The sequence below is a fragment of the Lygodium microphyllum genome, chromosome 12, assembly GCF_053477565.2.
Source record: "Lygodium microphyllum isolate KBCC chromosome 12, Lygodium_microphyllum_v1.1.10, whole genome shotgun sequence".
Classification (NCBI taxonomy): Eukaryota; Viridiplantae; Streptophyta; class Polypodiopsida; order Schizaeales; family Lygodiaceae; genus Lygodium; species Lygodium microphyllum.
Window position 1 is genome coordinate 132,071,333 of NC_141146.1, and position 23,483 is coordinate 132,094,815.

General features: G+C 47.2%; 1 protein-coding gene across 5 annotated transcripts in view; it reads right to left on the bottom strand.

Moving 5' to 3' along the window:
* LOC148028288 (uncharacterized) overlaps positions 1-23,483 on the bottom strand; it is a 341,703-nt gene that overhangs the window by 165,343 nt on the left and 152,877 nt on the right. For 4 of the 5 annotated variants that reach the window (XM_087690090.1, XM_087690088.1, XM_087690089.1 and 1 more), the window contains one exon: positions 15,923-15,989. The exons of the other annotated variant lie outside the window; for it this stretch is intronic. In XM_087690090.1, coding sequence (XP_087546216.1) covers positions 15,923-15,989 — 67 coding nt within the window. The remainder of the gene's footprint in view (positions 1-15,922; positions 15,990-23,483) is intronic. 5 annotated transcript variants of the gene reach the window in all.

Below are 23,483 nucleotides of genomic sequence, written 5' to 3' on the forward strand. Positions count from 1 at the left end.
AGTTGATGCTGGAGAGAGTGAGCCTGGCTCTTGATGTGTTCTGCTCTGCACTCGGAGGAAAAATCAACTGGCCAAAGTCGGTTGGTTTCCTCACAGACCAAGAATCTAGCACAGAGTGGGGCATCCACCTGGGATTTAGATGGGTGAGCACAGGGCAGACCGTCCAGTACCTAGGGTTCCAAGTGGGACTCGACATCGCTTCAGCCCAACAGTTTCTTCCTGTCCTTGACTCTATTCGGAGGAAACTAACCTACTGCAACACGGCTCGCCACTCACTAGCCGGACGAGCCCTGCTGGTTAACTAGATCCTCCTAGCGACGGCCTAGTACATCACCTCGTGTTGGTGCTTCTCCTCATCTTGCGTAGTGCAGCTTCTCCACCTAGTGCGGAATTTCCTTTGGTCAAGGTCTAATGGTTCCAAGGATTCCAGGGCCAAGGTGGCGTGGGCAACCATCATACGACATAGCTCACAGGGAGGGCTTGGGATCATATACCTAGGGTATCAGAGTATCGCCATCCTGGACAAGCTAGTTGTCCGCAGTCTCACACCAGGAGGGTAGACCTAGAAGGTCTTATTGCAGGAGAGCCTTCAGGACTGTAGACAGAGGCTTGGCGGCGAGCTGAGACCATCCCTGCGATGGATCTTCACGTCCGCCCAGATCACGTTTCCTTTGTAGCTTCCTCCGCATGTGGCAGGGTCTCTGCAAGGCCCTAATCCAGAGCTCCCCAGGCTGCCAGGAGGAGATAGACAGTCAGCCCGTGATCTGGAACCCCCAAGTCGAAGATAGGCAAGGGGCACAAATAGGTGAGCGTTCGCACATACAATGGGCTAGGTGGGAGGCTGATGCGAGGCCGGCCCGGCTCATAGAGTCAGCACATGGTGGGAGGTTTACAAGATGGCGGATGACGAGCTGTTGGAGTGAGTATCAGGCTGCTAGAGAGAAGTGGAGTTGAGGAGAAGAGAGATAGACGCAACAATACCTCCGCGGAGGCTTGCTCCCCCGATACGAGAGCCGATAGAGCCCGGGGAGGTATGGGCAGCTAGGTTTTCACCAACAAGCATCCCCCTTTAGGTGACACGTACAGTGGGTGGCGCCCCGCAAGGGACTTTCTTCATCGTCCAGGAGGAGGGACGTCTGGCCCTTAACAAAGGGCAGCAACATGAGGGGATTAGTGCCCTTTTGTGGAGGAGGATTCGAGTGGTGGGCCTTCAGGGGAAGACATGGCGACTCAACCTCTATGTTTTCTAAAAGGAGCTCCGGGAGTGGCGCCCTTGGATTTGGGAGGGCAGACCACTTGATGAGCTAGACTGGGATCCAGGAGAGTGGCTATGGCCAGCCTCCGCGGTCACCAAGAAGCCACTCAGGTTCCTAGAGTACTCTGCCAACATTGGCACACATGTACTGATGCAGGAGGATATGGACTCGGCGCTGTCACATTGCAAGCACTCGGCAGAGCATAACATCACGCAACCCTTCCAAAGGACTTTCTGGCGCTGCTTATGGGATAGCTGGAGGCCAAGGAGGGTATCGTATTTCTTATGGCTAGTGGCACATGGAGGCTTGGCGGTGGGAACTTCGCTTGCTCAGATGCAGAAGGAGGGAGGTTGTAAGCGCTGCACATAGCAGCCTCTAGAAACCCCAAAGCACTACCTTTGGTCATGTGAGGACGCACAGCTCGTGTGGAGAGGAGCATGCCGCATCCTTCGCCGTATAGCACCCAACCTTGCATGTATCTCATGGGGAGCTTTCTGGTTGCATGCAATCAGCCAGGGCTATCACCTTCTGTATGAGGCCGCCATGTAGGACGCGATATTCATTATCGAGGCAAGGTCGTGCGCAGTGGTCGGTTTGGAAGCTCTACCCATCCGCCACGTACTGGAGCCCACAACAGACCGCTCAAAGATATGGGAGATCATAGGGAGTCTTACTAGATGGCATATCTGGAAGGCGCAATGTCAGGAGGCTTTTGGTAGAGAGAGACTTTCAGCACATGCGACCTTAGCAGAGCTCTGGACCTCCATCATCCACTCCCTCCGCAGCCGATGGGATCAGGTGCAGGGCGAGTCCATGGCTTGTTAGGAGCTCCGAGGTCACTTCATGCGCACCCGGGGCGGCCAAGGTCTGTTTTTCGTGATGCAAGCAGGCAGCCCTAGTTGGCGATACACCCCCCCCATGGCTTCTGGCCCCCATCCCCGCTAGACCACCTTGAGAGGCTTATATACATGATGTTTTGGTGACTTTGCATCAGCTCCAACTAGTCTATTGAGCATGAGCACTCCATTGTAATCAGTTTTTTGGAGTAATATAATCAGCCACATTTTACTTGCCAAAAAAAAAAAAAAAGAAACCTCAACGCACCACTGCGGCTGCCTCCACTCCTAGACAGTCTAGTGGGCCTATGCCTCTCTTGCTACTATCCCATCTGCTTTGATCCCCACGGATACTATACATATGGCATATAGAGAGCCTTGGTGGCCATGCTTGCCTACTCCCAAGGCATTGAATGATTGGTCTGCGAATACCAATCCCATTCCATTTTATGCACCTGCTTAATATTCGCCTCTGTCTAGGACTACCGCATCACCTCGTCAGATGTTTCATTAGCAAAGACCTACTAGTGGGGGTATGCGATGGTGGCCACATCCTTAAATTATCTCCATCTCCGCACTCTTCGATCTTTAGGCTATTGAGTCCGGCCCATAGAATTTTGTCCTTAGATATTCATTCTTAAGTCTTCTGTTGCATTTACTCTCCCACACAAATACATTTGGATTATTCCATTGTTCACTCAATTAGCTTTTGTTTTGTTTTTTGAAGCATCTCAATACTCACCTCTGTGCTTGTAGATCATCCCTTTTGCAAGATTTTATTTTCAGTGTAGGGCTAATACGCAAGTTTGCACCAATCCTGCTTGGGCTCCAGACTTGGTTCTAGGCACCACACAAAGACCAATACCTGGCTCGTCTTTCTCCTTCAACATCAACATCCAAGGTTGAGACGGGGTTGCTACTCTTCTTGGTATTCTACAAGTTTCGGCACTTATCTTCGACATCAACCTTTCCTTCCTGTTGTACCTCCTCCTTGTACATTGCATGATTTCATCATCTTTGTAAAGGGTGCTTGGGCAAGTGAACAATTTCGCCACGAGGGACACTTGCTACATGAGCATTTCACAACATGTAGCATACTCCTTGTGCAGAGCACCACCAAACAAATCCTACAATATTTCCAATGGCAGTTTGTACACCACACCGCCATTACTTCATCACCCTTCCCTCGTTATCAACACCCTCAACTGAAGGGGTAGCTTGTCTATTTTGCAATGGGTCGGACCTAACCATCCCTTCCCATTCTCTCGTGTGGTACAGTTACTTAATTAACTGTAAACCATCTCTCCGAACATTTTTATTTATTTATTTATTTATTTATTTATATAAAACAAGTTCATTCTGGTTCCATCCGCCTTTGCAGGACTTAGTAGGCCATTGGACAGCCCACGAGCACCCTTTGTCCAATGCCTATCCTCTCTAGGGTTACAACTTCGACTCCCTCCCATAGATAACCATCGCCTCTCTAGCCTTGGTCGGCCAATGGGCAAGCACCATGCACCCTTTGTCCGATTCCCTAACTGCTTAGGGATAGGACGCCTTGGGTTGGCCTTCCTTTATATCACTATTTTGGACCTAAGAGGGGGTGTTGAGCTAAGAAATGTACTATGTGCTGATTAGCCTTTTAAACAACCCCAAGTCATGCTTATTTCATGAAAGAAACAAAAATAATGCACAATTAGAGAGAGTTTTTGTGAGACCCTAATTTGGGAGGGTCCAACCACGTCTATAAATAGACAAGCTGCCCCCATTCAATCTTCATCCTTTTGTGTAGGTTTCTCACTCTACCGTATAGATTTCAGCCATCAGCCACCTACCATCTATTGTCTAGCCACCATTAACTGCAGCTATTACTATCTAGCCCTAGGCGGCCTATTCCCAACCATCGATCTATTTTTTGGAGATTTCCATCTACAGCATCATCATAGCACCTAATCAACCTATGTTTTCAGTGTATTGTGCTAAGTGACAAGCTGCTACCATCTCTCCCACCAAGTGTCTACTGCAGTACTTGCGTTTTTGCTGTTCAACATGCCACCTACATCAGCAAACATCTCTTGTATTATCACTTGAAATTTCCTTTTTCTGAAGTTATCACTTTTCAGCCCTCTCTGATGCTACACTGCTGTGTTTACCAAATTTCAGCCTCCAACTACTGTGGTTTGGTGACCAACTTGTTACCCTTCATTATTCAACACTATCTCATCTCCCACTAGTGGTCACAATACTTGGGAGCCATCTCCAACAAACATCATTCTTTGACACTACTACTCTGCCCTTGGGCACTCTGTACACTCTTCATTCATTTACAATATTCATTCACTTCATTGTTCACTTTCTCTCCTTCTGCTTGTGTCTAATTCTGTGTTCCCATGTGTATGGAAAATAAATAGTTCACTTATTTGCTTTTGCTTGAATGGTGAAGCAAGGTCAACTGTGTTTGTAGGAGCCAGTGGGTACAATGTGGGCAGGGGATTGTTGTGGGGGTTTTGGTTTCAACAAAAAGCCCACACTAGTTGGTGGAACAACGCTCCATTGGGCAAAAACATCTTACCATCTCGCTTGAGCTAGGCGAAGCCATCGTTTTTAGATTGTCAAAAATAGACACAAGTGAGATCTTCACTTGAAGGCTATAGTAAGATTATTAGAAATATGAATGCCTTTAATTGCAATTGAGGATGTTGTGGATCACAATTAAAAGGGGTATGAACATGGGAGTTGCAAGGGTTAAGGCAGCAAAAGAGGCAAGGTAAAAAAGCCTTTTTCCCAATCTTATACTAATTGGTCATGCAAGGAAAACAAGCTCAGCAACCGTCATGTCACAAGCTCCCCCCCCCTCGCTCCACCAGACCACGCCAGCCCCCCGGATCGATCCCGCCCCCCCCCCATCCGGCTCTTTTTGATCACCCCTCCCTCATTCCGCCTGATCGCGGCCAACCCCCAGACCAAGCGTGCTATCAGCGCCGCTCGACACGATGAGTTCCCTCCCCCCTGCCCCAACGATTGTAACGGCCACCCGTCTGTCGTCCCCTCCCCCCCCCCCCCACCTAGCGGTTTCCCCACAACCTGTCCGCCTGCCTGGCCCTTTTGCGATTGCCCCCCGCCCCGACAGTTCGCGATTAATCTTTCGACAGGCCACCCTTACCAGGTCTCCTTTCCACGGAAAATCAGCAATCCCCCCCCCCCCCCCTCGCGATTCATCCCCCCCACCCTCCAGTTGTTCCCTCTATCTGCAACAACTTTCCCCCCACCAAGTAGCACCATGACATGATTGGTTGTTCTCGCAAAAGGAACGCACAATGGAAACCTCCGGTCAGACGCCAGCGCACTAAGCGAGTGCCCCCCAGTCAAACACCTTGCGCGTCGACCACTCTGAGGAGCAGCTCTTAGCCGTCCGAGCTAAGGAGCTGAAGCTAAAGAAAACAGCGATTTATGGTCAGGTAGTAGGACATTCTCCAGCCAGGGCCCAGCTTCGGAACTAGCTTCACTCCACGCTACGCATTGGCACAGCACAGATCGTGGAGGCAATTTTACTGGGCCATCGAATTTTCATGGTCCAGCTCGGTTCGGCTAACACAGCTCGCAAGTTACTTGCCACTTCACCATATGCGTCCAGGAAGGGTGTCATATACATGGTCCCCCGATACAGTGGCTTTTCTGTGGAGGCATTTGCAATCCATAATAGGTTTCTTCGGCACCCGGTCACCCTTCTTTTCCCCAGCCTAACAATAGAGTATCGCCACCTCGTGCAAGATTTTGGATGTCTCTTTGGCATTGTCCTTCCTGCGTCTTTCGCGGATGCAGTGACAACAATAGGAATCCCAAAGATACGGGTGGCAATGAATGAGGTTAGGCAGCAGGTCATTGTGACAGGGCAACCAAGGCAGTGTCTGCGCTGCCACGACTTTGGCATCAGGTAGCAGTTTGTACGAACTCTAGTGCCAAGGCGGCTCCACCGACTGGCCCGCAGGTGGACGCTCACGCCTTCACACGGGTCCAAAAACGACAAAGAGGAAGACGGCAGGAGGGGGCACAGCCAACTCCTCAGACCCAGCCTCAGCAGCAAGGAGCACGTGGGCGTGTGACACCTCCTCGGCAAAGCACTCCACAACCCCCCTTGCATGCCCCACCCCGCAGGACCGCAACCCCCCACATCCACCACCCACGCCACAGACTATCTCACTTGAGGTCCCATAGGCCCCACACCCACCCCCTCCCCACTTCCCATGCCCCCCCTCCCACTAACCCTAGCCCACATCCCCCCCTTTTCAGGGCCACCAATCCCCCGTCATACACCGTTTTCCATCCCACCATCACTCGATCTTCCTCCCCCCCACTATCTCCCCTACAGAGCACTCAACCTAACCTGCACCTCGTTCGAGTGACCTCCCCCAGACCCACTACCATTCCTCCCACAAGTGGTGATGAGCCACACACGCCTACATCCTGCTCGCACCAGCAGTCTTCCCCCTCCCATACAACTACCAGCTCATCCGCCCCTCCCACCCATCACAGTTTCCTGAGATAAGCACAGTTCCTGCCACAGGACTTCTTCCGCAGTGGCCCATGGTCCTACTTGAGAGTTGCGGAGCGCGGAGAGTTCCCACTGCCGCTAGAGGTGGGGATCTTTGTGGTTCATGAGTCAAGGAGGGGCAAGGTCCATCTACTAGCACCACTAGATGGACCAAACTATGCCTTTTTTCTTCATTCCTCTCACTCAGGGGAGTGAACGACTACGCAGGCAGAGGAGTTAAAGAGTCAGGTGGCCGACCACATCTCCCAATGGATGGAAAAAGAAAGACTAGCATTGTTTGCACAGCAGGGGCATGGCTGCATGATGGACATTAACTGGTGGGCTGGCGCCAAGGTCCCTCACTTCAGCATCATCTTTCGAGCACCTCCTCAGTGGAGACCTCCAAAGGATGTGATCGAGTGGCCCCTGGCACAGGCGGCCCGATTCTACCAGTGTACAGAGTCACGACTCTCAACATGGCTGATAGATGCATTGATAGTACCACCTGGAGCATCTATCACCCCTATGGTCCGGCCGAGGGCCACCATGGGAGACTCGAGCTCACCGTCGAGACCGGTGGCAAAGTGTACTTCCATGCCTCATAGTTTCTCCTCCTCATCAGCTACCTCCACACCAAATAGATGCCTATTCAATCAGTCAGGTTTTCCCATGAGCCTACACCTTGCATCTTGGAATGTGAATAGTCTCCACTACAGTGGGGCACGTGGTTCCAAGAAGTTGATTATTCGGCAGGAGCTGCAACCTGCCCTTGCCGGACGGATCCACATCTTAGTTCTACAGGAGCACAAGCTCACCCCCACCCAGGCCCATCGGGTAGGAAAGGTACTTCCGCGCAGCTCACACACTTACTGGGAGCACGCTATAGGTGCCCACGGCAGGAGTGGAGGTGTATGCACCTCTATTGGCCTGAGTCTCACTACCTGTGTACGACACCACGGGACGATAGTCGCAGGGAGTGTTCTTTGGATCAGACTCAATATTGGGGACTCGTGCCTTGGAGTCCTCAATGTCTATGCCCCTACGGAGGTTAGGGCACGCAGCAGGTTCTGGGTGCAGATCACGGATGGACTCCTAGAGGTGGACTCCTAGATTGTTGGAGGGGACTTTAACAATCTGGAGGCTTGGGAGGACCAGCAGGGCAGAGGTAGAGACTACCAGGGTATGGCTGGGGAGGAGCAGAAAGCATGGGAAGTCTTTCTGTGAGCAGTAGGAGCACGTGACGCCTGGAGAGACCCTGCTTTCCACAGGAGGGAGAGGTCGTTGGATTTCACTTGGGGATACATGCGGCTTGGAGGAGTCCTACTGGAGTGGTTGGATAGGTTCTATGTGGGAGAGTGGGGTGGCTCTCGTGGAGGCTAGATTAAGCAGTTGGTAGGCAACACGTTGTCCGATCATTGCCCGGTCCTCTGACACTTGATCCCCCATCATCCACCTCAGACGCACGCTCCTGTCGGATCCCTGGCTCAATCTATAGGAGGGAGGAGGTGACGAGACAGATAGAGCAGATTTGGACCACAAACTGGGGCGGGAGGGACCGGCTAGCAGAGGAGGTTGCACAGGTCCTATCCGAGTCGAGCAAAATCTGCCAAGAGGCAGCCATACAGGCTAGGCAGCAGAGCTGGGAGGAGGAGAGAGCACTCCGACGAGACCTTGCAACCACGCAAAGACTTACAGGAGGCACCAGGGGATCCCACCCTCCATGCGCAAGAGGTGCGCGCGCGAGCAGCCATTGTTGGCCTAGAGGACACGCGCTCAGAGTTCTCTTTCCAAACCTCAACGAGAGGGGGACACGATGTGGACTGGTTCTAGCCCAAACGAGATGATGGAGATTGCCACCAACTAATACACGCGTCTCTTCGAGTAGAAGAGAGCCCCAGCTAGAGGACAGAGGTGTAAACAGCTGGTCTGGGATCACATCCCATCCCTCATCACACAGAGGAGATGGGACGCTCCCTCCTAGCCCCCTTCACAAAGAAGGAACTAGAGGAGACTTTCCACCACAAGATGGATAGAAATGCCCGGGGGAGAATGGCCTATCTAAGGCCTTGTTCACTACCTACTGGGAAGTGGTGAAGAACCCCCTACTGTTGGCTTTCCAGGAGATTTTAACTTCAGCACAGATGCCTGAGAGTCTCTCGGCATGCCTTATTAGCTCCCCAAAGGGGGAGACCGGCTAGAGCTTTCCCAATGGAGACCAATCACCTTGTTGTCACTAGCCTATAAGGCACCGGCAAAGATGATTGGTAGGCGACTACGCCCCGTGCTTCCAGACATCATCCACGACACACAGACAGGCTTTGTCCAGGATAGAAGCATCCTAGACAATGTATAAACCTTCTTTGAGGCAACTGAGAGGGCTCAGCGCAATGGGTAGAGACTGGCCGTATTAATCCTGGATTTCAAGAAAGCTTTTGATAGGGTGGACTGGGATTTCTTAGAGGGCACCATGGTGAGGTTAGGATTCCCTCAAGTTTGGATTCGCGGGGTCTCCCGCCTTTACAGATCGGCCACCAGCAGGGTTCTCATAGGCAGAAGACAAGGGGAGGAGTTTCAGCTGGAGGGATCGGTTGAACAAGGCTGCCCCCTGGCCCCATACCTATTTTTACTTTGTAGAGGCAATGTCTCACTTCCTCAGGTCACGTGTGAGCGAACTACGCGGCCTCCGACTTCCAGTGAGAGAGGAGACTCAGTTGTTAGACTCAGAGTATACAGAGGACACAGCACTCTACATAGAGGACGATGAGTTGATGCTGGAGAGAGTGAGGCTAGCTCTTGACGCGTTCTGTTCAATAGCAAGAGCAAAAATCAACTGGCGAAAGTCGGTTGGTTTTCTCAGAAACCGTGACTCTAGCACGGAGTTGGGCGTCCACCTGGGATTTAGATGGGTGAGCAGAGGGCAGACTATCCGCTATCTTGGGTTCTAGGTAGGACTCGATATCACTCCTGCCCAGCAATTTCTTCCTATCCTTGATTCTATTCGGAGGAAATTGACCTACTGGAGCACAGCTCGCCTCTCACTAGCCGGCCAAGCCCTGGTGGTCAACCAGGTACTTCTAGCGACGGCCTGGTACATCCCCTCGTGTTGGTGCTTCTCCTCATCTTGCGTAGCACAACTCTACCGCCTAGTGCGGAATTTCCTCTAGTCAAGGTCACATGGTTCCAAGGACTCCAAGGCCAAGGTGGTGTGGGCGACCATCATACGGCATCGGTCAGAGGGAGGGCTCAGGATCATAGACCCAAAATATCAGAAGTATGGCCCTCTTGGGCAAGCTAGTTGTCCGCCGCCTCACAACAGGCGAGTAGAGCTGGACGTTCTTATTGCAGGAGGGCTTTCAGGACTAGACCGAGACTTGGCGGTGAGTAGAAGCCGTCCTTGAGACGGATTTTCGGGTCAGTCCACATCACGCCCCCCCCCCCCCCCCCAAAGATCACCTTTCCTACGCAACCTACTCCACGTGTGGCAGGGCCTCCGCAAGGCCCTAACACAAATCCCCCCAAGCTGCCAGGAAGAGATAGACCGCGGTCAGCCGCCGGTGATCTGAAACCCCAACATCAAAGATCGAGAAGGAGCACAGATCGATGAGCGTATCCACATCCAGTGGGCTGATTGGGAGGCCGGCCCGGATCGTACCATCAGGTTCATGGCGGAAGGTGTACAGGATGGCGAAAGAGGAAGTGTTGCAGAGAGCATCAAGCTATCAGCGGGGAGTGGAGTTGAGGTGAAGGGAGATAGACGCAGTAATACCTTTGGAGTGGCTTGCTCCCCTAATACGAGAGCCAATAGAGCCTGGGGAGGTATGGGCAGCAAGGTTCTCAACAACAGGCATCCCCCTTTAAGTGGTAGGAAGAGTGGGTGACGCCCCACACAGGACTTTCTTCGCAATGCATGAGGGGGGACGTCTTGCCCTTGACAAAGGGCAGCAGGATGAGGGGATAGCCGCCCTCTTGTGGAGAAGGATTCGGGTGGTGGACCTTCAAGGGAGGGCAGTAGGATGAGGGGATAGCCACCCTCTTGTGGAGAAGGATTCGGGTGGTGGGCCTTCAAGGGAAGACATGGCGATTGGACCCCTATGTCTTCTGGTAGGAGCTCAAGGAGTGGCGCCTTTGGATCTGAAAGGGCAAACCACTTGATGAGCTGGAGTGGGATCCAAGAGAGTGGCTATGGCCGGCCACAGCGGTTGCCAAAAAGCCACCTAGGTTCTTTGAGTATACTGCCACGATTGGCAAACACGTGCTGATGTCGGAGGATATGGAGTGGGAGCCATCATGTAGCAAGCAGTGGACGGAGCACAGCACCACGAAGCCTTTCTGACAGTCCTTCTGGCGCCACCTATGGGATAGCTGAAGGCAGAGGAGGGTGTCGTATTTCTTATGGCTAGTGGCACAAGGAGGCTTGGTGGTGGGAAGTTGGCTTGCCCAGATGCAAAAGGAGGGAGGTTGTAAGCGCTACACACAGCAGCCTCTGGAAACCCCAAAGCACTGCCTTTGGTCATGTGAGAAGGCGCAGCTCGTGTGGAGAAGAGCTTGCCGCATCCTTCGCCGTATAGCACCCAGCCTTGGATGTATCTCATTGGGAGCCTTCTGTTGGCAGCCAATCAGCCAGGGCCGTCACCTTCTGTATGAGGTCGGGATACAAGACATGATATTCATTATCAAGGCAAGGTCGTGTGCAGTGGTCGGTTTGGAGGCTCTAACCATCCGACAAGTACTGGAGGCCACAGGAGACCGCTCGGAGGTATGGGAGATCATAGGGAGCCTTACTAGATGGCATATCTGGAAGGCGCGGTGTCAGGAGGCTTTCGGCGGAGAGAGACTGTCACTACAGGCGACTTTAGCAGAGCTCTGGACCTCCATCATCCACTCCCTCCGTGGCCAATGGGATCAGGTGCAGGGCGAGTCCAGGGCTCGTCACGAGCTCCAAGAAGGTAGAGAAAGTAAAGGTGGTAAGAGAGAGGTACAAGAAGAGAACGTAAAACCTTGAGAGCTCAAAATGTGAGCTTGAGAGCTTGACAAGTGGAAGGTAAGTGAGAGGAGTCCATTTTAATTAGAGATCAGTTAGTCCTCAAATCCAAAGGTAAAAAGAAACCAGCTAGAAAATGGTCAACCAGGATGTAAGAGATCCCCTTTTTGAAGCTACAATAGTCACTTTTCTTGAACAAACTATTAAAATTCTGGCTCCCAAGCAAGAGGCATAACATCTCAAGGCTTCCTAGCAGCACTGAGCTGCTTTTATGCTCCTAAGCAACAGGAAACTGCTGATTACTATTCCTCTTAGCCTTGACAGGAAGAATTTCTCTTTCTACTGTTGTCTCCTCTTCAATCTTAGCAAATCTGATTGATTATTTATGTCAGACCTATTTATGCTGTTATTAGGAATTTCTGGTGACTTGGACTGCTTGCAGTCACAAACTTCAACCATGCATGAAGGGGATTTGCTGGTAATCTGAAACCTTACAACAAATATATGAAGAATTGCCCATCCACAGCAAGGTGACTTGCATGCAAGTGAAGAAGACCCAATTTGTACCTGCAAGTACTTCAAATCAAGAGGCAAATTTTGAGGATTTTGCTGCCGGTCATTCGAGCCAGCCTTCCAGATTTTGTGTGAGAATTGGTTCAATCAACAAAAGTGGAGACTCAAAGCTGTATCTTTGGATTTTGTGGCAAGGCCTTTAGTCTTCTTAGGGATTCATTCCTATTCCCACTTCTACTAGAAGATCTTGGAATACAATCTAAAGAAATACTGCAAGAGGTGCTAGTTTTCGGGCCAACTGCAGCTGTCTTTCTGGAAGTGGTAAACATTTCTTTTCAATTTATGTCAAATTATTGCTTGCTGTGATTTGCTGAAAAATCAGATTTATCATCACCCTCTCCTTCAAGGCAGGCTGATTTCATGGTCCATTGGTGGCATGCATTGACTCTATTGAGTAGGTGGACCCGAGCCAATCTTTCTTTGATGATACTAAAAATTGGCAAGAAGAGGAAGATTCTGATGCACAATTCAATGCAAAATTAATGGCAGCATTGGGTATGCTATCTCAGCTCACAAAGGACCCATATTTTGCTGATCTTAGCAGTCTTCGAACAAGGACAAGGGGAAAAGAGGAAATGGCTCTCTAAGGCTTTACGGGCACATGAGTCACCACAGGTACATGTGGCACAGCCTCCAAATGCATCTAATGCTACAAATGAATAAATGCCAATCCTTGCATTGGGACAAGGACAGAAAATGCATAAAAACCTTGAAATGCCAATATTGTGCTCTTTAGACAACAAGGTATATATCTGAATATTGGTTATTTGCCATACCTTGCAGGTGGCTCTCTATTTCATCCAATAGCTGGCCATGGTACTACATTTGGTATGCATGGTCCAAAGGCTTATGGTAAGCATCAGCAAATGTATCCATGTATGGCTGGTTGAATGCAAACTCCTACATAGGGCCATATTGAAATGGTCCCAATAACACAAATGTGCATGCTTGATAATGCATCTATTACTCTTGGTATAATTGGTGTGGATGGAATTGGTGCTGGTCCATCAAATCAAAATGCGATGTTTCATGCTGGTCAGGATGGTATGGCAGCAAATGCACCATTTTTGCAGCCACCTATTTATGATAACATGGCACCCAAAGACAAAGCTATGATGTTTGATGATTCAATAGTGCACAATATAAATTGAAAGCCTTGAATTCCATTGAGCAATTTGATGTAGCCTATTCAAGGAGCAATTTCACAACATCCTTAAAAGTGCATAAGTGTGCCACCTTTCTCAAAGCCAATGCTTTGTTTGCATTGGTGGACTTCTACTTTAATGCAAGATAGAGCAGCATCCACTTGAGCATAGTTTAACAAGTGTTTGCTTCAGCTTGGTTAACAAGCACATTTCAAGTGAAGCAATGATTGCGTGGCATAAGCTGGATGCTTCTCAATGCAAGAACTTGGAACAATACAACAAGAAATTGGGGGAGGTATTAGTACCCATCACCTTGTATCAAGTTCTGCCTCTATTAGAGAAAATTGAGAAATATTGCTATGGGTTTCCAAAGGAAAACAATAATGACCACAGCATGTCTTAATTGAATGAGATAGCACGCACAGCCGATACATTGCTACGTGGAAAGTCTTCTTTCTTTAAGAGTGATAGCAGTAAGCCTTCTTCTGATGCTAAGAAGAAAGCAAAAACAGCAAAATAGAACTTCAAAAAGTCCAGACAAACACAAGGAATTGTATGTTGCCAACAAATGCTATGTATGTGCACAAGAGGGAGACATTGCAGAGAACTATTCAAATAGGCTGCAAGCTGATAATGCTGAAAATAAAGGTGATCCCAACATTGGGTCCCTGATTTATTCAGTGGCTAGCTGAATGATGATGCTATGGAGTTGTGTAGAGCATGGGGCAAAGTTAGGAATCAGCCTGCTTTTATTTTCTTTAATGCCGATTTCATCTCTACAGATATGGCTACTAGGCTTGGCAATAGACAGGATGCTTTGGACCTATGGGAGGTTAAAATGATGTGTCTTGACCATGTTGAGCCAATCAAATCTGTCATCGGGAAACTTCACTTATACGAATTGTTGGATCGATGTGATGATTTTTTTGGTATGCCATGGTGCCATAGAGTGCATACAATGGTGTCTACACATGCAAAGGTGGAAAACCTTCAGCATGAGGGCCATCAACCTATTTAATGTTTGCCAAAAGTCACAATGATAATGAACCAGAGGGAAATGTGTCTAATTGGAATAATAGTGCATCATATTTTAAAAAGAATATGAATATTTTTCTCAAAGTCTTTGCCAAGGCAGCTACCACCTGAAAGGCCAAAGGATCATGCCATTGATTTGATTCCTAGTAGTAGTCCACCAAATAAGCAACTGTAGAGAGTGCATCCCAACAAGAAGAGACTCTGAGTCAAGTATGGGTCATGGCACATGGTGCATTGACTCCCTTACTCTTTAAAAAATCACAATCAAGAATCACATTCTGAAACATAATTACCTAGGGCCATGATCCGTAACAGCCCAAACAGGATAGATATAACATAGAGTGGTTAGAGGATGATCAAACCCCCTCTCCTACATACATTGGTTGGAGGAGTATCTCCCCCCTCCCCTCAGCGAGTATGAAAGCCAATGTTGGACATTCTACAAGACAACACTAAGCCGCACTCATAGACAAATCGGATAGCTATAAAATATCAGTACATTGTATCTTGCTTCCAAGTCATCGTAGTTGTTATTTTCTTTTGTACGATAACGTTTTCAGTGGGATTACGGTAAACATCTCTTGTGGTCTTCTTTCTACAGCCACCAACATTCACTTCAGGAGTGTTGACATTGAGAAGGTGTACAGAGCCTCATTTATGAAAATCTCGTATTCTACAAGATAGCATATTTGATCTTCCTGGCTCTTTTCAGAAGAACCATCATAATGAGGATAGTATACTATGGGTCGCAAGTCATCAGACAACTGAAATGTCTCTCAAAATTGAAAAATGCAGTCCTACGAAAGGCTCCCCCCACATTAAAACTAGTTTCTTTTCAATGAAAATTTATTTCGGGTAAATCAGAATAAAATTCAATAAAGGCCATTTGAAGCAGAAGATTCTGAAAACTAAGCAAGCTCTGTTTTCAAAACATACAGCAAGTGCAGCATGCAGTCTTTCAAGATGTCGAGAAGCTCAGAAAATGCTGCCACTCTACTGATTCATTTCTGACATAACAGAGATATACTTCATCACATCTAGAAGAGAAACTCAATGAGGATTTAGCCATCTGCTACATGCATGACAGCATGATGAAATTACTCCCTAGATTTGCAAAGCCAATATCAACCTGTGTTAGCCTCTAGTCATACAAAGGACTTCTGCTAGCTCAAAAAGTTCAACCCAGAATTCCTTTTATTTTTCAGAGAATCAAGGCAGAATTCCTCTTCTAACTAGCTCAAGAAATCCCATCATTCAAACAATGCATTTCTGACAAAGTGTAGAAGAGAAACTCAATGAGGATTTAGTGATTCACTACATGCATAGACAGCATGATGAATTTAGTCCCTAGATTTGCAAAACCAATATGAACTTGCATTAGCCTCTAGTTATACCAGGGACTTCTGCTAGCTGGAAAAGTTCAACCCAGAATTTCTTTTGTTTTACAGAGACTCAAGCAGAACTCCTATTCTAACTAGAATTGGTTTAAAAAGAGTACTTGGGAAGCATCATCAAACAAGTACTTTCTGCTAAGTGTTAGCTGCTTAGATGAAAGCATTGCGCACTTTTTGGCTTGAGAGTGTCAGCCGAGAAAATACAGATACCACTTTTGTTGAGATTGCATCGCCTAGCCTGCAAAAATTGCAATTAGGATCATTTAATCATATATTTTATCCTAAATAATATTTCCCTTTCTCTTTCTTGCATTGTAAGTAGCCAATTGAGTTCATGAGAGAAGAGAGAGAAATAAGAAATATAATCAGCTGACAGATAGTGAAGTTAGTTAAACTTATGCCTGCTACCAATTTGAGCTTAACAAACTACAGGAAAAGGAGAAACAACCCGAAACTAAGATGATTATAAAGGATACTTGACTTTATAACGGCACTATCTCTTTAGATTATATAGTTGTGGTCGGCCCATTAAAACTTCCTTCTTAGACAGGTGCCACTCCTATACAAAAAACCCTGATTCATCCACTTTGGGGATTACATAACCTGACAGTTGACAAGTCCTTCAAATAATTCTGGCATTACGAAACTCACACAGTATCTGAGTAGACATGGACTTTCTTAATGCTTTCATACAACCACAACTGAAAGAATCACATGCCAAGTCAGCAAGTGTGAGGCGGTGAGAATCAAATTTCATGTTTTGAAATAAGAGATCCACAATCAGTGTTGTAACCTCTATGACTAGCATGTACCTGTTCAAGTTACATTGTCAGCTCCCTTAACTTGCTGGCATTGATTCCTTCCTCCTCCCTTCCCTTAAGTCACCCTATACACGTTCCTCCTTACTGCTCCCATGCAGCCAACAATCATTTACACTCCACCCTCCTCTTGTCCTCCCGACCCCTTCCTAATCCTCCTCTTCTGCTGCATGCCAAAAGTCTGTGTGGAAAACTAGGGATCCCGAACACCTCAATTGTTGAGAGTGCATGGTAAGTTGGCAAGAACTTAACCAAAGATCAAACCCTAATCCTTAAATTTACTAGTTAAGACACATGGAGAGACTCTCTCAAAAAGGAAAGCCCTCAATGGGGAGAAGATCTACCTTGAGGATGACCTTACCCCAACACAAGTAGCCCATCGACGAGAGTGCATGCCATGGATCATGGAGACCTGCAAGGGAGGAAATGGGCACTTTATAGAGATGATCAGGCCATGATTACAAAGAGGCACTCCAGTCAGGGTGCAGCCTACAAGGCACTTGAGATTCGCAGTGTGGAACTGCAATGGAGCCATGGGGACTGACGTAGGCATATTTCAAGAGGCCTTCACAGATAGGAATGTCTTCCTATACACAGAGACCCACCAAAGCCTGCCTGCCTACCATAGGTGAGAGGTTACAAATGGGAGACAACTTGCCATCCTCCAGCACAATCACAAGACATGACGAGAGGATTGGGAATGGTGGCAATTCTATACAAGGAGAAGCTATAGCACATTGTGCAGGTCATGAGAAGGGATTAGGAGGCTCGCTTCATCTAGATCAGGAGTTACATACAGATCACATGCATGACATATACATTGCAGTATCCTACTTTGGCCCAGCAATTTCCGCATATTCTACCCAGGGGGATTCATCACCCTACCTGCCATTACATGAGAATATTGTGCATTCCTCCCACATAGGCGATGTTCTACTAGTTTGGGATTTCAATGCACACACAACACAAAGACAAGTACTGTCCGTCCAGAGCAAGGATTCTATATATAGAGAACTAGCATCAGGGGAGATGGGACTCAAAAGGACATCACGGTCATAGTACCTGGAAACAGCTGGGGAACCCCAAAATGAAACACCCATTTCAAACCGAAATGAGAATGGGGAAATGTTGTTTCAACACCCTGTGGTGGACAGGCAGACTGGTTATCCAGAGGAAAAACCTGTCTTTTTCGTTGTTGCCCCATTTTTTGCACAATCATCTCCTCCTCTTGCTCATGCATACTATCTCCAGTAACTTCCAACTCCACCTCCTCCTGCTCCCCCCTGCTCCCCTTCTCCTCCTCATCCATCCTTCTTTCCCTCTTCTTCTTCTTCTTCCTTCTATCCTTCTAAGTTCTTCTTCTTCTTCTTCCACCACCACCACCACCACCACCACCACCACCACCACCATCCTCCTCCTCCTCCTCCTCCTCCTCCTCCTCCTCCTCCTCCTCCTCCTCCTCCTCCTCCTCCTCCTCCTCCTCCTCCTCCTCCTCCTCCTCCTCCTCCTCCTCCTCCTGCTGCTGCTGCTGCTGCTTCTTCTTCTTCTTCTGCTGCCGCCTGCTGCTCCCAAATTCCCATTACCTAATTCATGGTGCCACATCCATTTTGGAGGCACGTCACTCCAAACAAGGGACACAAGGGCTACGGTTGATCAAAGAAGTGGCAATGAAACTATTGTGGATTGGAGAAATTGGGGGGCGTAACCCATGTGAAAGACCACCTGGCATCCGTCCTCAATGAAGATATCCAGCTTTGCACAAATGTACCGGTAGAAGTAACGGCACATCTCCATCTTTGGTGCCAAAAACGTATGGCGATTAAGCTACAAGAGGATGAATCCTCTCATCCAACACCACATATGGGTGATGAAGCACACGTGGGGCAAGGAGTGGCTAGTGGTCCTAACAGCGCTAGCAAAATTGGAGGTACCAATGGCCCATTAAAAAGAAGTATAGTCATATCTGTATCGGGTTCTACTCTAAAAAGGACTCTGTTTGGAGCTTCAAAAGGGAAAAAAACATCCATAAAGGCTCAATTAGAGCCCTTGAAGGAGACATGGCTAGAATATGGATACATAATTTTATGTGATCGATAGTCGGATATGCGTTGAAAGAATGTATATAATTTTTTGGTGTCTTCATGCAAAGGCATCATGTTTGATAAGGCCATTGATGTCTCTATCTCAAGTCTTACCATCACTAGAGCTTTCAAGTGGAAGCACATGCAACAGGCCAGCATGGATATAGAAGTCCAAAATGTGATGAAAGTGGTAAAAGATAATGAAAGTAAATGTATATCCATAGGACATATGCTTGAGGATGAGTTCCCTAGCATAGTATGGACCCCATGTACATCCCATTGCCTTGATTTGCTCATTAAAAATGCTCAGTAAATATCTTGGATGGATGACATCTTCAAGGTAGCAACAAATATGATAAGATTTATGAAGAAAAGGCCATCCATCACTAGCATGTTTCGAGCCAATAGCACTCTTCAAGTATTGAAGCCCTCTACCACTAGATTTGCTGATATGTTTATTATATTGAAGAGGAGGATACATGGTTAATACTGACTATTGCATGCCAGGAGTGGCTCGCATGAAGTGAGAGAAAGTCTCCAAAGGCTCTTGCTTTTAGACATAATGTTTTAAATGAGTTGGTGGATTGAGCCAGAGGTATTGGTGAAGAGTCTTACTTCCATTTACACTATATTGTGCATCACTGATATGAAAGGGGGTCCTTTGAGTCTTCTATATAAGCATATGGATAAAATTGGCAAGGCCTTATTTCACAATAACTTTTTGCCCCAAGACAAGTAAGTTATTCTTCAACTTTTACATATGTAGTATGGATAATTGTTTAGTATTAACGACTCACTAATGATTACTCTAACTTCTAACTTATTTTATCTATGATCCATCATTCATCACTCTCTAAGCTTTGATAAGATTTATCCTACATGCAATGCACGATGGGATTGGTTTTATAAATCAATCTATGTTGTCACGCATATATTGCATCCCCTTTGGTGCAATGAGAAGCAATACACTAGCAAGGAGTTGGAGAAGGGCTTCATAGAGTACATGAGGCGCCTCACCAAGGATGAGCTATTGCATATCTTGGCACCATAGAGTTGTTTCCCCCATAGAGTTTGATCTGCTAGCTTTAACATCCAAAGCAAGAGACTCATGAGCACTACATATGTAGGTGATCAATCTACTATAAGATTATAGGGTACTTCAACTGCTTGCTTCAAGAGAGATTTAGACCACTATCCAAGGTGGACTTCTTCAATCAGTATTGCCTTGGACTCTTCCTCTTTGGGGCTGCAGCGACAAAGAGAGCACCTCTTACAGTCTCGCGCAAGGCACCTTGGGAATTCACAGCAACACACTAACTTTTTTTAAGCTCGAGACACACCTAATACTTCATAGCATACACTACACTAACGCATGATTCCAACACGAGGAATCACCTTAGATGGATCCACTGAGAGATGCAAAGCACGCCACCCATGGCCCACTGGTCCATGTCCCCGCTCAATGTATGTACTACCAAAGGATACAAATAATCTTAGCACCTCATCGAGGAGCTCTACCTCAACAGTTCTACCTATCCATCCTCACTAAAACCATGAGAGATATCTTGGGATGATACTGATACCCATATCGATTCCACATTGTATTAGATCCTGGAATTAATTAGATCCCTAGTGTTTTTTAGTATTTTCAGTTGTTTGTTGTTTCCTAGTTAGATGTTTCCTTTTAGATTATGCTCTCTCTCTTTTATTTTCATGAAAGGTAATTGTATTAATTACGGAAAAAAGGTACAAGAAGATACACGATGACACTAAGCCATCATGTGTAAAAGCCAAATACTAAACAACAAAAGAGTTACAAAAGTCAGGGCAAAGGCCCCGAGAAAATTGCCATATGCCAGGGAAGTAAGTCCTCCCGAGGGAGTAAGCCAGAGTGCCGAATGAGATCTAAGAGACCTTTAAGCCTCACAATATGTGCCGGAACATTAGAGGCCGAATAAAAAAGAAAGGCATTCCGAGTGGTCCAATTGTCCCAGCATCCCCAGTATCTAAGGAACTGAAACAAGATCTTCATATGCAACTGTGCCGGCGTGGGGTATTTTGGCCGTACAAAAACCCAATCAAAAGGGCTTAGCGAGAAGCCAACCACTACTCGCCACACCGCTGACAAGAGCGACCAGATATTCTTAGCGAGAGGGCACGAAATAAATAGATGACGGGCCGATTCCACAGTAGTGGTGCACAAGAAACAATTGTTGTTAGAGATTCGACGCTTGGAAAGGGCTAAAGCAAGCGGAAGACCACCAATCATCGCCCTCCAAAGAAAGACCTTGCATTTGAAAGGTGTCTTGTTCAACCAGCCCTCCATCACAGTTGTCTTCCACCATGACTCAGATTTCCGCTATCCCCATACAGTATTAGCTTTAGTAACCAGCCATTGATGATCTTTAATTAGAAGATGATACACCTGGTTAGCTTATGCCTTTTCCAAATTCAACCGACCTGCAAGGTCCCAGTCCTGCCAAGGACAATCCAAAGCAAGGACAGGAAAGGGTTATCTACTCTGGAGCACTAACAAAAGCTGTTCCCATAAATCACGGCATCCACGAGGGATTCTGAAAAGCCTCCTAGCTGTACGAAAGGATATCAAGACGTTACGACTGGCAAGGGTGGCATGTGCAACTGAAGTCAAGCCCAAACGTGCCATGCGGTTAAATTTTGGTCTGAGCTCATGTTTGCCTTCCCAAGAAAGTAATCGCGAGACTGCCAACAATTCCAATTGAAAAGAGTTAGTATGTAAGCAGTCCTCCGCTGGATGCCAATACACATTCTGGAGAACCAATTTCCAGGAGCAGACCAAATGAACAAGCAGGGATGAGGAAGGACTAGAAAACCAAGAGTCTACATTAAGAACATGCCACCAGGAGCTCCGAATTTGTGTATTACCATGCACAAGCCCGTGATCCTCAAGAAAATAACGGGCTGTATGGGTGATGATCCACGCACATGGCACGAAAAAGAGACCAACGAAGTGCCAGCATATGAGTTTCGGCATCCAAAATAGCTCCACCACCCATGCGTTTGGGGATACATATATGCAACCAAGAAATCCATGAAATACCTGCCTGCAAGGAATCCTTCTTCCATAACATGAAACGAATGTGCTGAGTAAGAGCATTCAAAGTAGTAGTAGTCCAAGGCAGCAATAGCAAGAAATATGTGAGCATGGGCAACATAATTGTTTGAGCCACTTTGAGACGAACATGGAAGGGCCAAGCCTGCGACTTCCAATACACAAACTTAGCTGCCAGTTTCTGTGAAATCCACTCTAGTAGTTGCTTTGGCCGAACATCAACACCCAACGGGTACCCAAGATGCCTAACAATGGAACCACGCAGAACAACCTGTCCCTGCCAGCCCAATGACTATAAATCAGACTCCGTGCAACTGAGAATGGCTGATTTGAAAGCATTGATATGAAGACCAGAAGCATGACCAAAGAGCGTCCAAACATCTAATGCTTTGCGAAGATTGTCCTTGTCTGCACGCAAAATCATAAAGATGTTATCAGCCAAAGATTAAGTAATGAAGTGCTGTCCAAAAGGAAGAGACAATCCAAACAACTGAGTAGAAGCTACCATAGAAGATAACATCGAAAGAACCAGATGAGTCGCAAGGGCAAAGAAGAGGGGACTCAAAGGGCGACCTTGTCTCACAGAGCGTGCAAGGACAAATGGCTCGGTAACACCACCATTTAGCATAACTCGCGAAGAAGCCACAGCACTAATGGTGTAGATCAAGTGGGACATCCGAGTACCAAAGCCCATAGTAGACATAAGTTCAACAATGAAAGACCAGTCTAAATAATCAAAAGCCTTTTCCAGATCCAATTGAATCAATACCACTTGCTGATTAGAGTGCCTTGCATAGTCAATAGCCATTTGCACATTTAAGATATTATGCAGAATGTTTCGGCCCTTTATGAAACCATATTAAAGAGGATGCACAATGGCCGGAAGATGCTTGTGGAGCCGATTCGCCATCACTTTGAAAAAGATTTTATACATCGAACCCATCAAAGAAATTGGTCTCCAATGTTTCAACATTGACGACGAAGGGACTTTTGGAAGCAGTTTAATAAGACCTTCTTTCCATGAGGAAGGCATGAACCCCGTTTCCCAAACCTGCTGAAACATACTCGTCAATGGTTTCACCAATTGGGTAGTAGAAATCTCAAACAATTCATTGGTGAGACCATCCCAACCGGGACTTTTTTCCTTGCGTAGGTGTAACAGAACATCCATAACCTCGGCCTCACAAATATCTGTCTCCAAAGTAGTTTGCATATCAAGTGGAACCTGATTGCGGACCAGATCATAGAAAACTGAGCGTGCATGAGTAACTTGGTCAGAAGGTGAAGGAGTAGAACCAAGAAGGTCTAGAAAATAATTCCTGCACATATTCACAATAGTCTGGGGATCAATGACCATTCGACCTTCTGGATCCTGGAGTCTAGTCATATTTTCTCGAGCAAGAGATGCATGTAGAGCTCGAAAGAACTTATGAGTCTGACAAGCACTGTCTTGAAAATTCTCAATCAAATTTTACAATTTAGCCTGTTGATAAGATTTCAACTGAAACTCTTTAATAAGATCAGCCAAACGCATCGCCAATGACAGCAGGAATACATCATCTGGAGTGTCCCCCAGCAGAGAACAAACCAAAGCCAGTAAGTCCGCTGCTTGTCGACGCCGCCGACAAAGAGAGGCATGATGGATCCCATACTGCCGAGCAACCCGCTGCACATTAGAGAGCAATCGTTCAAAAGAAGCATTGCCCTCAAAGGCAACATCCAATAAAAATCTATCAATAAAT